This window comes from Brassica rapa, chromosome A06, assembly GCF_000309985.2.
Source record: "Brassica rapa cultivar Chiifu-401-42 chromosome A06, CAAS_Brap_v3.01, whole genome shotgun sequence".
Taxonomy (NCBI): Eukaryota; Viridiplantae; Streptophyta; class Magnoliopsida; order Brassicales; family Brassicaceae; genus Brassica; species Brassica rapa.
In genome coordinates, this window is record NC_024800.2 from 24,637,764 (window position 1) to 24,650,364 (window position 12,601).

The 12,601-nt window shown below is 36.9% G+C and overlaps 1 protein-coding gene across 1 annotated transcript; it reads right to left on the reverse strand.

The window, feature by feature from the left end:
• Positions 1–206: 206 nt before the first annotated feature.
• LOC103875123 (thyroid adenoma-associated protein homolog) lies at positions 207–8,639 on the reverse strand. Its single transcript, XM_009153587.3, has 5 exons — positions 7,054–8,639; positions 3,735–6,964; positions 3,384–3,652; positions 2,740–3,300; positions 207–2,663 (listed from the first exon to the last, which is right to left on the reverse strand). The coding sequence occupies exons 2-5, from the start codon at positions 6,951–6,953 to the stop codon at positions 434–436; spliced, it is 6,279 nt and encodes a 2,092-aa protein (XP_009151835.1). The 5' UTR covers positions 6,954–6,964; positions 7,054–8,639; the 3' UTR covers positions 207–433.
• Between the last annotated feature and the right edge of the window lie 3,962 nt (positions 8,640–12,601).

Below are 12,601 nucleotides of genomic sequence, written 5' to 3' on the forward strand. Positions count from 1 at the left end.
CACAGAACATCATCATCATTTTCCTGTACTGCTACAGTTGCATCTCTGATCTTGTCAATTGCTACAATCAGCAATGAAGTCAAAGAAAGTATTGAACCAGCCCTGGCATATGCATGTGCCACAACGTGTACTGTCTTTTCAGCAAGTAGTCTCACCACCGTCACAAGTCATACATAAAAAAAGAAAGGTACCTTTACATGACAAGCTTGTAATGCAAAGTCTCTTATATTTTACACGACAAGGTCATAAACCCTTAACATTCTGTAAAAGTCACATTGTTGAACTAGTATAGTCCAAGGGCATATAATATGTTGTAGAATCATTGTGGCGTAACCTCGTAGATAGCAAAAAGTATATTTTCAAAGTTTCCAAAACTATTGTTACAACAAAGCAGAAAGCGTGAGAGAGAGACACCAAAACATACCATTATCATCTATCTGAGAAGAAAATACGGATCAAAACCTTCCCAAACCTCTCCAACAAGAACACTAGACATATCCACCAAAGAATCATCCACCGACTTCTCATGTAATCCGACAACTACTCTGAACATGTTAGACACCAGAGGGTTCCTCAGAAACGGTTTCAAGGCTTCCCCGAGCTCAACCATATCAGCAAACATAGCTTTCTTGTCATTGCCATCAGTTGAGAATCTGAGAATACAGTTGGAGAAGACGTAGAGACCTAAGAGGTTACCATAGAGTGGCAAAAACACATCCTTGTGGTTCCCTACACCCCCTACCCAGCTCTCTCTTTGTTTCCCCACATGGTCTTTAGCAAAACAAAGCAGCTTATTGTGAAATTTACTCCTCCATTCCAGTAGCTGCCCATGGGGCAAGTCACTGTTCGCTAGCTTCTGCAGATGGTGGCAGCAAAACTGCAAGATGAGGAGCTTTTCTTCGTGGTGATTATCGATTTCCTTGTCGAAAACCCGTCTCACTAGATCAATACCTCCCTTCAGTGGTGCAGTGTAATCTGCAGTGCTGAAGACCCATCTCGAGAGATACAAGAAATACTCGTTCCAATGACCAAAGACAAAAGATAAATGGTCGAAGCTCAGTTCCAAGACTTTCTCAACTTGTGTAGGAACTTCCATGGCAGTGGAGAAGAAACACTTCTGGACATCCGTGGCGAGTTTTGACCTGATGATATCATCTTCGTCCTCCAGTAGTTTGATGCATGTGAACCACATCTCCAGAATCTGATACGCGTATACATCACAAGCGTTTTGAAACTTGCTTAGTGAGGGTGTTTGGTGATTTGAGACAAGAGGACCAATGAGCTTCGCTTGTTCTAATATACCAGATGCTATAATAGCCTCTGCAGATGCTTGGCGAACATTCACTTGCTCGGATGATGAGCTTTTCTCTTTGATCAAGTTAACAAAGTAGGAGACACAGTCAATTACACAGCTCCATCTTGGCTCCTCTTCCTTTTTGTCAAAGAACAAACTAGTGAGATGCTTCACACAAATCGCTAGGCAAGACATGAGTGTACCTCGAGTCTTAACATGTCTTGTCCTCTCATATAAAGAAGTCAGTCTACCCCAAAGATGAATCACCGAATCATAACTCAACGAACCAACATAAATGCCTTCATTGGATTCTTTTTTGAACATAAGAAGATTCCATTGGCAAAGAATCCTCAGAATGTAATTCTCACATCTATGATTCTTCTCCTTCTCCAAGAGATCCAATAACATCACCTGGAGTCCGTTACTCGCCCAATGCCAGATACTGCTCGTCTCTGAGAAACTGGAATCTTCTGCTTTCAGAAACTGCAGAAACCACTTCAGTGTTGCTAAACGAACTTCATATGACTGATCAGATAAACAACGGAGGAGCCTACCCTTAAGGTCAGGAAAATCTAACGCTTCAGGAACTTTCTGCAATAGCAAATTTGGTCTCTGAGTGATTTGGAACACTTCAGCTGCTTCATCAGATGGCTGAAACACGCAGCCGAAGTAAGATACAGCTGCCTGTTCCCTAAGCTCAGCGACTGTAGGGTCATAATAGGAGAAACCATAAGAAGCGTCTGCATCCAAGCAACTTGTAGATAAATCCAAATGCAACTTGTAAACGTCTCTTAGATTTTTCCATCCAATAGCTCGCATATGATCAAGCACTCTCAAGAACGATGTACTGATGATAGGGCAAGGGCACAGCAACGGAGAAGCCATCCATGTGCATTTTGCAAGGACATTGACCAGTTGTTCAATAATCTGATCCTTCTTGGAGTTATCAGTAAGGTCTCTACAGTTTGTATCTAGGAGATTACCAAGTTGCAACAAAACTCCGTGAAGATAATTGAAAGGCCCGCCTTGGACTTCATTAGAAGGCAATGTTGAGGCAACGCTGAGAAGAACGCTTTGCAGCTTCTCATTGGAAACGAGACCTACTAAAGCACGGGATGCCAAAACACGAACACGGAGATTGCTTTGAGTAGAGCATTTCATAATAAAGGGCATGAAAACGAATGGGTCCAGGTCATCTCCAGATTCACTTGCGATGGGTGAAGGCTTAAGCCTGGATAAGAGAATGAGGATGGGCCATAAACTCGGATGGACATGATTTGCGAGGTTTGAATCTGATTGACCAGATGTGTCGAGCATATCAGTCGCTGCCTTTAGTTCACCATATATGAAAGGGTGCAACAAGGGGTACCTTCAAGGAAACCACCACAATATTAACTAACTACAAAGATCTTTATTTCACACTGGGGAGGATCTAATAGACATACCTGTGAAAGAATTCAAGGCCAGTCAAGCCACGCCGAGCAGATCCACGTTTTTGAACATTAAGGAAACCAACCATCCTGCGGAGCAAAGCAGTGTATGCAAGTGTGGCGCTGTTTCTGACTTCCCAATATGGCGAAGAGAAGGATCTTATTGCAACAGTCATAGCCTCCGCAGAAAATCCCGAAGTATCAGTGCCCAAGTTTGTGTCGTTGAAAGCAGCTTTGAGAACATTGAACGCATGAACCGTTGGAACAACACCTTCATCACGGACCTTTGAGAGTTTTTCACTTGGATGCATATTAGAAGGATTGACCTCTTCATCCATATGTTTAGAACCTTTCTCTTCCGCGGGATCCATGAGAGGCTTCTCTGCAAGACCTATCAGCCACCTAAGCGCCTGTGGGAGAAGCTTCTTTGGTGAACCTTCTGGTTCTGAGAGAAACAGAGCGATGAATGCAGCGGGAATGCCTGCACTTCTTCGTAACAGATCGTCTACTGTTTGTCCTTTGGCCATAGTTCTTTCCATAAGTTGCTCCATCCAGGACTCTGTCAACCTACAAAGTCTATGAAAAGAAAAACACAACCACAATATATCAGAACATATAAAAACAAACTACATAGACCCACAAGAAGCTTAAAATCATACCTTGGGTCGTTAGAACATAGTAAACGGTGGCACAAAGCTGAAAACCCAGCTCTTGTCTTATCTATGGCACCATTGTGCTTCATTTTTAGAAGAACTTCTAAGAAGTGATCTCCAATCTTTTCAAGCTGCTTCAGGTCAAGCAGTGATTCAGAATTTCCTACAACGGAATCATCAGGGACTGCAGAAGCCAGATCACCATTTTCTAAAGGTGCAAGGCTGCTGGTAGGTAATGGAATTTTTCTTATGATGGTTCCTAAAAGAAGACTCACCTGAAGAAAGAAAACAGTTTAAGAAATATAAAAAATGTGATGTTAAAGTAAAGATAATTGTGAGAAGATGACAGAACAGTACCTCCTTCATGGCGAGCCAACAACCAACCATAACCACCTGTTCTGATTGTATTGTTTCTTGCACAGGTTTTGGATGTGTATCCTTTTGTTCCTTTGAGAGAACAGTAGTAGCAGCATCATCTTGAACATCTGACAAGAAACTATCGTCATCCACTATGTCATCCATATCCTCATCCAAGCACAAGGCATCTGCAGAAACCACCCATAGTGCTAATGTAGTTATCCGCGTCACCAATTTAAGAAGCTTTTCAAGTTCCTCTCTCATCTCTGACACGCTAGATAACACTGCGTTAGAGTTCCAATCCAATTCCTCGAAAGTATAGCGCAAAGCCAGTAACACCCCATGAACAAAACTGTTTCTGCACGCTTCGGAGAGATCACGCTCTCCCTCCTTCACACAAGTATCAAGCCAATGAATCAGTGATTTGATATACTCAATCACAGGATACTTGGGCTTGGAGTTCTGATGAAACCCATTCGTGCCTTCACGCTCTCTTTGACAACAAACAACATCGCTGGAAACCTTGACTATCCATCCAAGGTCCAATACGTACTTTCTAAAGATAAGCCTTAGAGTCAAAGAACCTGCATCGCTCTCTCTTACACGTGGACTGCAGACTAGATGTTTGGCCCAGGGGATAATGGTCTGAACCATGTCTTCACTTGAAACGCCGGTAAACGGAGTTGGGAAATGAAGCAATATACGGAAAGCGTTTTCCCTGAGCCGGTCCCAACTATCAACAATCGATCCCACCAACAGTAACGTTGAATCATGCGAAGTGACAATATCACAGTATGGGTAAAGATGCGAAGTGGAGTCCTTAGAAGGCACGATAGGCCAGACTTCCATCATGATTTGTATAAGTTCCGTCGCCATTATTTTCCTCCTGTATGGAGCAGAAGGGTAGCAAGACAAAGACAAAAACGAACTTAGCCACCTCATAAACTTGAACAGACTCTCTGCTCGTAAGACTGCATCCTCATCACCTTTTAAACATTTTTCATTGTTTCCGTTGGCTAGACGTGGCTGCCAGCTTCCTAGCTTATACTGCTTCTCCAGCGACGTACGAACTCGAGAAAAAAACTTCCTGAACAAACTGGTCCATTTCATTTGAAAACCTGTAGAAGATGACCTCATGTTCAAGGGAACAGCCTCCTTGATGAGGTATAGCTCGAAGGGGGACGGAAGACTAGCGGTCTTGGGGTTTAAGAAGAGTGTCTCTGCAGCATCCACACGAACGGACTCATCAACATGGGTCAATGCCATTTTTAGCCACTCAACGGGAACTTTCAACTCGATACCCTTGATTTTGACAAATGCAAATGCATCAGCGCTTCCTTTTTGTTCAATGTCTCCTTCAAGGAATGCAAGCGTACGACAAACTTTGAGCAGCGACACTAAAACAGCCACTTTCTGCTCAACTGTCAGTTCCATACTAATGCTACTCAACTCAGTGTAGACTAGCTTGGTCTCTTCCTCGCTCGGCCCAATTGATATCAAACCAAGCAAAGGAAATATACAATCCACATCCAGCTCTAGCAAAACTTGTACTGCATAAGTATTTAAATTAGACCTGAGTTTCGACATTCCAGAAGCAAGACCGTAAAGAAAAGGAGGCAAACAACGCTGTCGATAAACCGCGTATCCCCGTTCCACACCTTCACTCCCCCAGCATTCATCACGCAACATCTCAAGGAAACATTTTATAAACGATGTGACAGCACAGCAGACATCATCATCAACATACGCATTTGCCATCTCAAACAATAGGTTAGGACTCATATCCAGCAAAGTCTTCGCACCTAACCGCCTCGTCAAGGACGCTAACGGAATGTACCTCCCCTTACACCGTGTCCCCAAGCGAAGAAGATAATTGACAATCTTCAGCAGAGACTCCCTCACTTCCACTTTATCATACGTCTGGTGAACGGTGGTTTGAATGTCTAGCAAGAGGTCAAACATGAGATGGACTTGCTTGACCGTCTGGCTCAGAGGATCCTCCAAGTTGTTCCATATGATTTTGAGCACCCGGGAGACCTTGCTGTCCGGCATTGGATCATAATCTTCCGCCAGATCGTTTAACGTAGACATCTTGATCTGTTGCAAGCAGATCTGCATCACAGTTAGTGCGTGGAAGTTTAAATGGCTGTCAACAGGGTTCTCGCATAAATCACAAAGCTCAGGCAATATTCCATCGTACAGAATAGTTTGGTGATCACAATCAACAGAGGAAACAAGAACACCTCTAGAAACCGCTGTAAGAATGCCTCTGATCAAGCAGAGTCTACTCAAAGAAGAAAGGCTTCTGATCTCAGAACAAATGTCTCCACCAAATGGAATCTTACCAACAATATCATTAAACTCAACGACACCGCTCCAGCAAAACATACCTTGAGCTATAAACAACCCAACCTCCTCCTCCTCAAGACAAACCTGTAGAGCAGCACAGAAACTCACACCAGCAGCCACACAACAGTCTCTAGAAAAAGCCGCCGACTTCAAAATACTCATCTGAACAGCGAAAACCTTCTCCATAAAACTCGCATCCTCCCCAACCATGCCCTTAAACTTCAAAGGAAACCGCTGAAACAAGTAATAAGAACAAGACAAAGCCTCTTGGCACTGCTCCATAACAGTAGGAGGAGGCCTAGCACAAGCTTCAGTCTCTAACACAATACCGTTCAACCCGGAGACAACATCACGACCCACCAAAACGGCACAATCCTCAATTATATCAACCAAGTATCCTAACTTAGGCATTCCCATCACTGACAAAGCAACTCTAGACACACAGAAACGTTTCCCACCGTCTTCCAAACCGCCGTACTCATCACAAAGCTCTCTAAAACACGAACTAATCACCGAATGGAACTTACGTGTTTTAGCCAGAGCTGAGACGAGAGTCCTGTGAAGAGGCTGTGAGTTCTCCATGAAGAGAACCTCAAGGTAAAGCCTGATGGCTTCACGCACAAAAGCTGCCTCTTCGTTCTCGTGGGTCTTTGAGAGTACTTCGCCGAACGAGGCAACGACTCTCTTGGCGTGGTTAACTTGCGCGTAGGTTGAGTTCAGAGAGACCAACTCTTCGATGTCGGAGTAGAACTTGGGACAGCAGTGGGATAAACTAGATTGGCTTAAAGAAGTGGTGAAGGAGGTTGGGAACACGATGGCACTGTATGTGTAGCGGTGGCGATGCTGGAGAGCTCGCCACTTTGCAGACATTTTTCTACGAGCTGAGAGTGTAAAGAGGAGAAAAAGTTAGAACCTTTTTTTTTTTTTGCTAAAAGCAAAAAATAAAATAAAAATTGGAACTTTGTTGTACCCTTTGAAGCAGAGGACCAAGACGAGGTTTGGATGGAGGTCCTTCAATGGCGGCTCGGTGCTAAGAACAAAGTTTTGATTTTGAGAGGCAAAATCGAAAGACAGAGAGGTTTTAGGGCAAAACCTGAGTTGGAGATTCACTGTAAGAATATTTGAGAAGACAATCAAATAGGCCCAAAATAAGTTATGGGCTAATCCCTTAAGGCCCATCAATAATTTTTTGTCTTAGATTTAGAATGTGAAGCTCTTCTTGTAAGATGAACAGATATGGACTTTTAGATGAACAGATAGAACAAGCTCTGCTTAGAACCGATGTATGCCATGTTTCCATTGCCTGGCTTACACAATCGAAGTCCATAGTAGCGTATGAATTGTGTGTATAGTCATTTGGGTTTGTGTAAAGAACGTGATGAGTCCTAAACTTCATTCAGAAATAAGATTTATAAAAAGAAAGACTAGACTATGATCAACTATGGAAAAATAGATGTTTTATTGATGATTTGATAACGAGTAAAAAAAGGTGCTCGATAACAGTGAAGCTTGAATATCAAGAGAATATAATTTAGCTATAATAGAATTTTGTTCTTAGTCATTGGCATATTGGTCAACCTTGTTCTTACTAACGTCTTTTAGCTACTTATCATTTTTATTCTTGTAACTAACACATCGGCGGAAAGAACATATATGTAATATTTCATTTTGGCTCATAAAGGTTTTCGAGAAAAAAAGATTTGGGTGTGTGTTAACTTTACGGCAATGAGGAAAATATGAGGAAGTTTAGTGTAAAGGGGTCGTGACAAAAACAGTTGCGACAATAACAGGTTAAAGGGAATGCATGTTCTAAAGGCATTCTATCTTTCTTGTGCAGTGTATCGTTATACCTTTAATTTATTTGGGTATCATCATTTCCTTTAGTTTGTTATTATTGTGCGGCATATATAATCATTTGGGGTGGGGGTGATCTAATTAAAAGTGGATTTTCAATACTCTGAACTGTGATCTGATGAGATATGACTTTTATTATGTGCGAATGAAGATAAAACGAGAAAAATAAACTTATGGTGAATTGGTGATCTTCAAGAACAATCAACATGTTTTGCATCCTTCCGGAAATAGTAAACTCGTTTTAAAATATGGGACTTACATGATCAAGCCACTGCTGATTTGTATTTAATTTGCATTTGATCAAGTCTTACAAATTACCATCCGTGTGTAGGTTTATGGTTACTTAAGCGCATGGGTTGGTCATGTTGTGCTTCTATTTTGAGCTTCGGTGAACAAAATGCTTCTCGCTATGTCTACGGTATATATTACCCAGGAAAAGATTAAAGTCTATGGCCCAAACTTTTCCTGGTTTAAAAAAAAAAAGTCTTGATGCCTCTCACACTATAGCATTTCAATGTTGCATGATAACGGCGACGAAAACTCCAAGTTTGGTATTATCTTTGATCATCATTAGTCGAAATGTCTATATATCCGACGCCAAAAAACGAAGAAGACAAAACTGATATATGAAAACGGCAATTGTAAATTTTATCATATTGAGCAAACGAGATTTCAAACAGAGAAAAAGTAGTAGTTGGTTTCATCTGCAGTTTTGAAAAATCTACTTATAAAGGTTGTTGGATCCCTTCATTAATAATATTGGACCCCTTCATTAATAATATGTTTATTTAATGTTTGCCTTAATCAATCAAAATATATATATTCCTATTTATAAGCAACATTATGTTGATCTAAAACGGAAATTACATTAATTATTTTTATTAATCATTATTAACCAATTTAAAAGAAACACTACAACCAATCAATAATTAATCAGATACTAAATGGCATCTCACGAAACTAATCGATTTTAATTATAATATGTACACTATATATGAATTTTATTATTTTTTAGAGTTCAATGAAATAAGTACTATCACGATGCACATAGTGTATTATATGTTTGAACAACATAACTATATATACTTTTTATTACAACATAATTATTTATGCTTTTACCATGCTTTTGTTTTTTGATATGATATATAAATAAAAAAATTATTATGCTACTACGATATTTGCAAAGATTAATTATTTATTTGCCTAAATAAAACATAATTACTTCTTTTTTTAACTTTAGAACTATTTCTTTTCAAAGATTACTATAGCTAGAATAGATATTTGCATAACGTGAATAAACCAATTCCAATATTTTTTTTGGACACAAAACTAATTTCAATATATTCACTATTGTGAATATATATAATATTATGATGGGATGATACTTTTACTAATTTCTAATGTATAATTTATTTATGCTAAAAGAATCATGTTATATAGTACGATATGAATATATTTTTAAAACAATAAAATAATTAATTTAATTTTCACAAAATAGTTTTTTACGGGTTTTAAATTATATATATTTTTAAAAACCATACCCGATTACATATTAGATTACTTGGTTTATCGGTTAGACTTCTGGTAATCATTTTAAATATATAGTAATAGAAGATTAAAAAAAATTATTAAAAAATTATTATTTAATATAAGTTTAAAAACTATATTAAAAACAGTATAAATCTATACTATAGCTAAAATATGTAAATTAATCTCAAGTCTTACCAATTTAACAAATGTAACTATTATAAAATGCACACAAAATATAATGAGAAATAGAATAAGCATGGACATCGAATTTTCGGGTTGGTACAGATCGGTTCATTTCGAGTTTGAGTCCTTCAGATCTTAGACATTTGGACCTAATTAGGTATTTGATTTATGTTTGTATCCATAATTCAAATACCTGTAAAATACCTATATTTTTAATATATAACAGGTCCGGATCAGTTCAAATATTTAATACTCGAAAAAGATTTGAAATACCCAAAAATCCAAAAAATATGCGAAAACCCAAAAAATATCTGATACAAAAACATATCCAAAAACTCAAACGAATACCCAAAAATATGTCATATCATACAACTTTGTAATATAGTAATTTACAACAATTACAAAATACTATTTTCTATCAAAATTTATTTATAATCTAAAATAACCCGCGCTTTCAAAGCGCGGGTCAAAATCTAGTTTTAGTCTTTAAAACTGTTTCTAAAAAGTCACTTTTGATTATTTATTAAGTAAGTAAGTAGAATTAGCACATTACCATGTTAAATATTGTTCATTGATTTTCTCGCATTTTAATTTTAATTTGAAGTACATAACTATGGTTAGAAAAATAAGTCAGAGTCGTCGGTCCCAATATCGCAGAAGGTGTCCAATAAAATAAAGCATAAGATAAGATATCTTTCTCTGCATACTGAAAAAAATATTAGATTGAATTTCTTTATAACGAGATATATTAAAGAGTGTGATTTAAAGATGACAATGGCATCAAGACAAACTAATTAATTATAATTGTATCAAAGGAAAAGTGATTAATGTTGGCCCCTACAATACCCATATAAAAGCAAACAATAATAATTCCCAAACATGTTCTATGAGTTGGTTGATCAAGTTATATAAATAAATCACGTACTCACTGCATTATAATCAGATTTATTTATGGAATGTGGTAATTATCACTCTCTAAATAGGGGGTATAGAAAGGAGTGGCCACGAATCGGATATCCGATTTTTGAAGGTATCCGTGATCCAATCCTTTTGTTTGAATAACCAATTATCAAATCTGATTTGATTTGTAACCATCCAGATATTTGAGATCCGGAATATCCAGAAAATTTTAGATTTTTGACCGAATATCCGATTTGATCCGTAAAAAATAAGTAAACACTAGAAAATAGATAAAAAGTCCAAAATAATATAAAATAGTAATATTTACTACAAAAATAAATATTTATATCCTTTTAAAAACTCTAATAACTAATATAATAAATTTAGTAAATAAAATATTGTAAAACTTATATAAAATATAATATATGTTCTCTTTGTTTCATAATAATTGTTACTTTACAATTTTATTTTATTTTTTAAAAAAACGTTATTCTACAATTTCAATGTAATTTTGTACACTAAATTTACTTTTTACTCTTTTAAATAATCAATAGATTTTTATTAAATCATTTTCATTTAATTAATCAAAGAGATATACAAGGTTCTTAATCTCTGTAAAAAATATCAAAGTGATATACATTTTAAGAAACAAAAGGAGTATAATTCTTTAAATAAATATATATATATATATGCATATAACATATCGAATCGGATATCCGTTCCTAAAAATATTAGTATTTGTGATTTACTTTGTTTCTTACGGATATTGCACATTAGTATAGATTTTGCTTTAAAGAGTTACATGTATCTGAATTTTCGGTTCGAATCGAAAAGAATAACGAATCGAATCAAAATTTACAGATATTATGCCCAACCCTATTATCTATAACTATACGCATTGTATATAGTCGAATCTTTTTGCTGAGTTTAACAACTAATAAAGTCGTGCCTATTGTAAAGTGAAATCTCAAAAAGGTCATCAAACCAGCCGATTCTTTTTTTTCCTTATAAAAAGCTCATTAGGTTCAACTACAAAAAAAAATTCATTTGGTTCGGCAAACAAAGAAGAAATCCATTAGGTTTAACTATAGCCTATATAGATATATGATACAAGCCTATATCTATCAGTTTTTATTAAAAAAAATTGTAATTTTTTCTTGAAAATATCTTAGACCAAAATCTAGTTTTCCAAAAAACAATACCATCGATTATTTTGGTTCCCGAATTTTCTAATAGTGCATAAGATATGCCTCCATCTTCGTCTGACCAAACAGTAGTAAATTAATTTTTAGCAGGATTCAAACTTAAGGCCGACGAATTTACATTTTAACTCAAACCTTCTTTTTACGACCAAGCTATCGCTTCTTGGTTTATCTCTCGATTCTTGTCGATAAGTTTTAATTCGTCATATGCATATATGTGCTCACTGTAACAAATGTGTTCAACATGATCTTTGTTTATGTCAATGATCAGACGAACCAATCAACCTTTAGAAACAATGTAAATATCTAGTGACAATCAACCTTTAAAGTTTTTAGTGAAACTTGTTTGAGGGGTGTTTGTTGTTACTGTATATCGTGTCGTGTCCCCTACCAAACATCGATGCTTCCTCAAAAAGTAAAAGGCACTTCGGAGGGCCGTCTCAAATTAATTTTAGGCCCTGTTCAAAAAAAATATTAATCGTACATTTTATCACGTAATTTTCAAATTTAATAATTTTGTCTGATTTTTTTTTAATTATAAGTTCTAAATTTAGCATTATATCTAAAATTTTTAAGTTTCTTACCATAATTTATCTATATATTTTGAAAAATTCTTAAATTTTTTATTTTTATATTTTGGGGCCCTGTTCGACCGCTCCACTTGCGCGTGCTGTTAGACGGCCCTGGCACTTCGTTGAAATATACCACGATATCTTCATTATGTTGAATCATAAGCTTTATAAAAGCATTATATGAAACATTCCATCAATGGATTAAACTAGTTAGGAATAATTATAGTAGCAATAAACCGTAGACCACAGCTTTTTCAACACATCACATGCCCCGATT

What these genes read in the sequence shown, in the direction of transcription:
- LOC103875123 (XM_009153587.3), bottom strand. Translation starts at nt 6,953, where the DNA reads ATGTCTGCAAAGTGGCGAGCTCTCCAGCATCGCCACCGCTACACATAC. An exon ending in GTTGGCTCGCCATGAAGGAG is followed by an intron (nt 3,653 to 3,734) that starts GTACTGTTCTGT and finishes TTCTTTCTTCAG; the next exon opens with GTGAGTCTTCTTTTAGGAAC. An exon ending in CTATGTTCTAACGACCCAAG is followed by an intron (nt 3,301 to 3,383) that starts GTATGATTTTAA and finishes TTCTTTTCATAG; the next exon opens with ACTTTGTAGGTTGACAGAGT.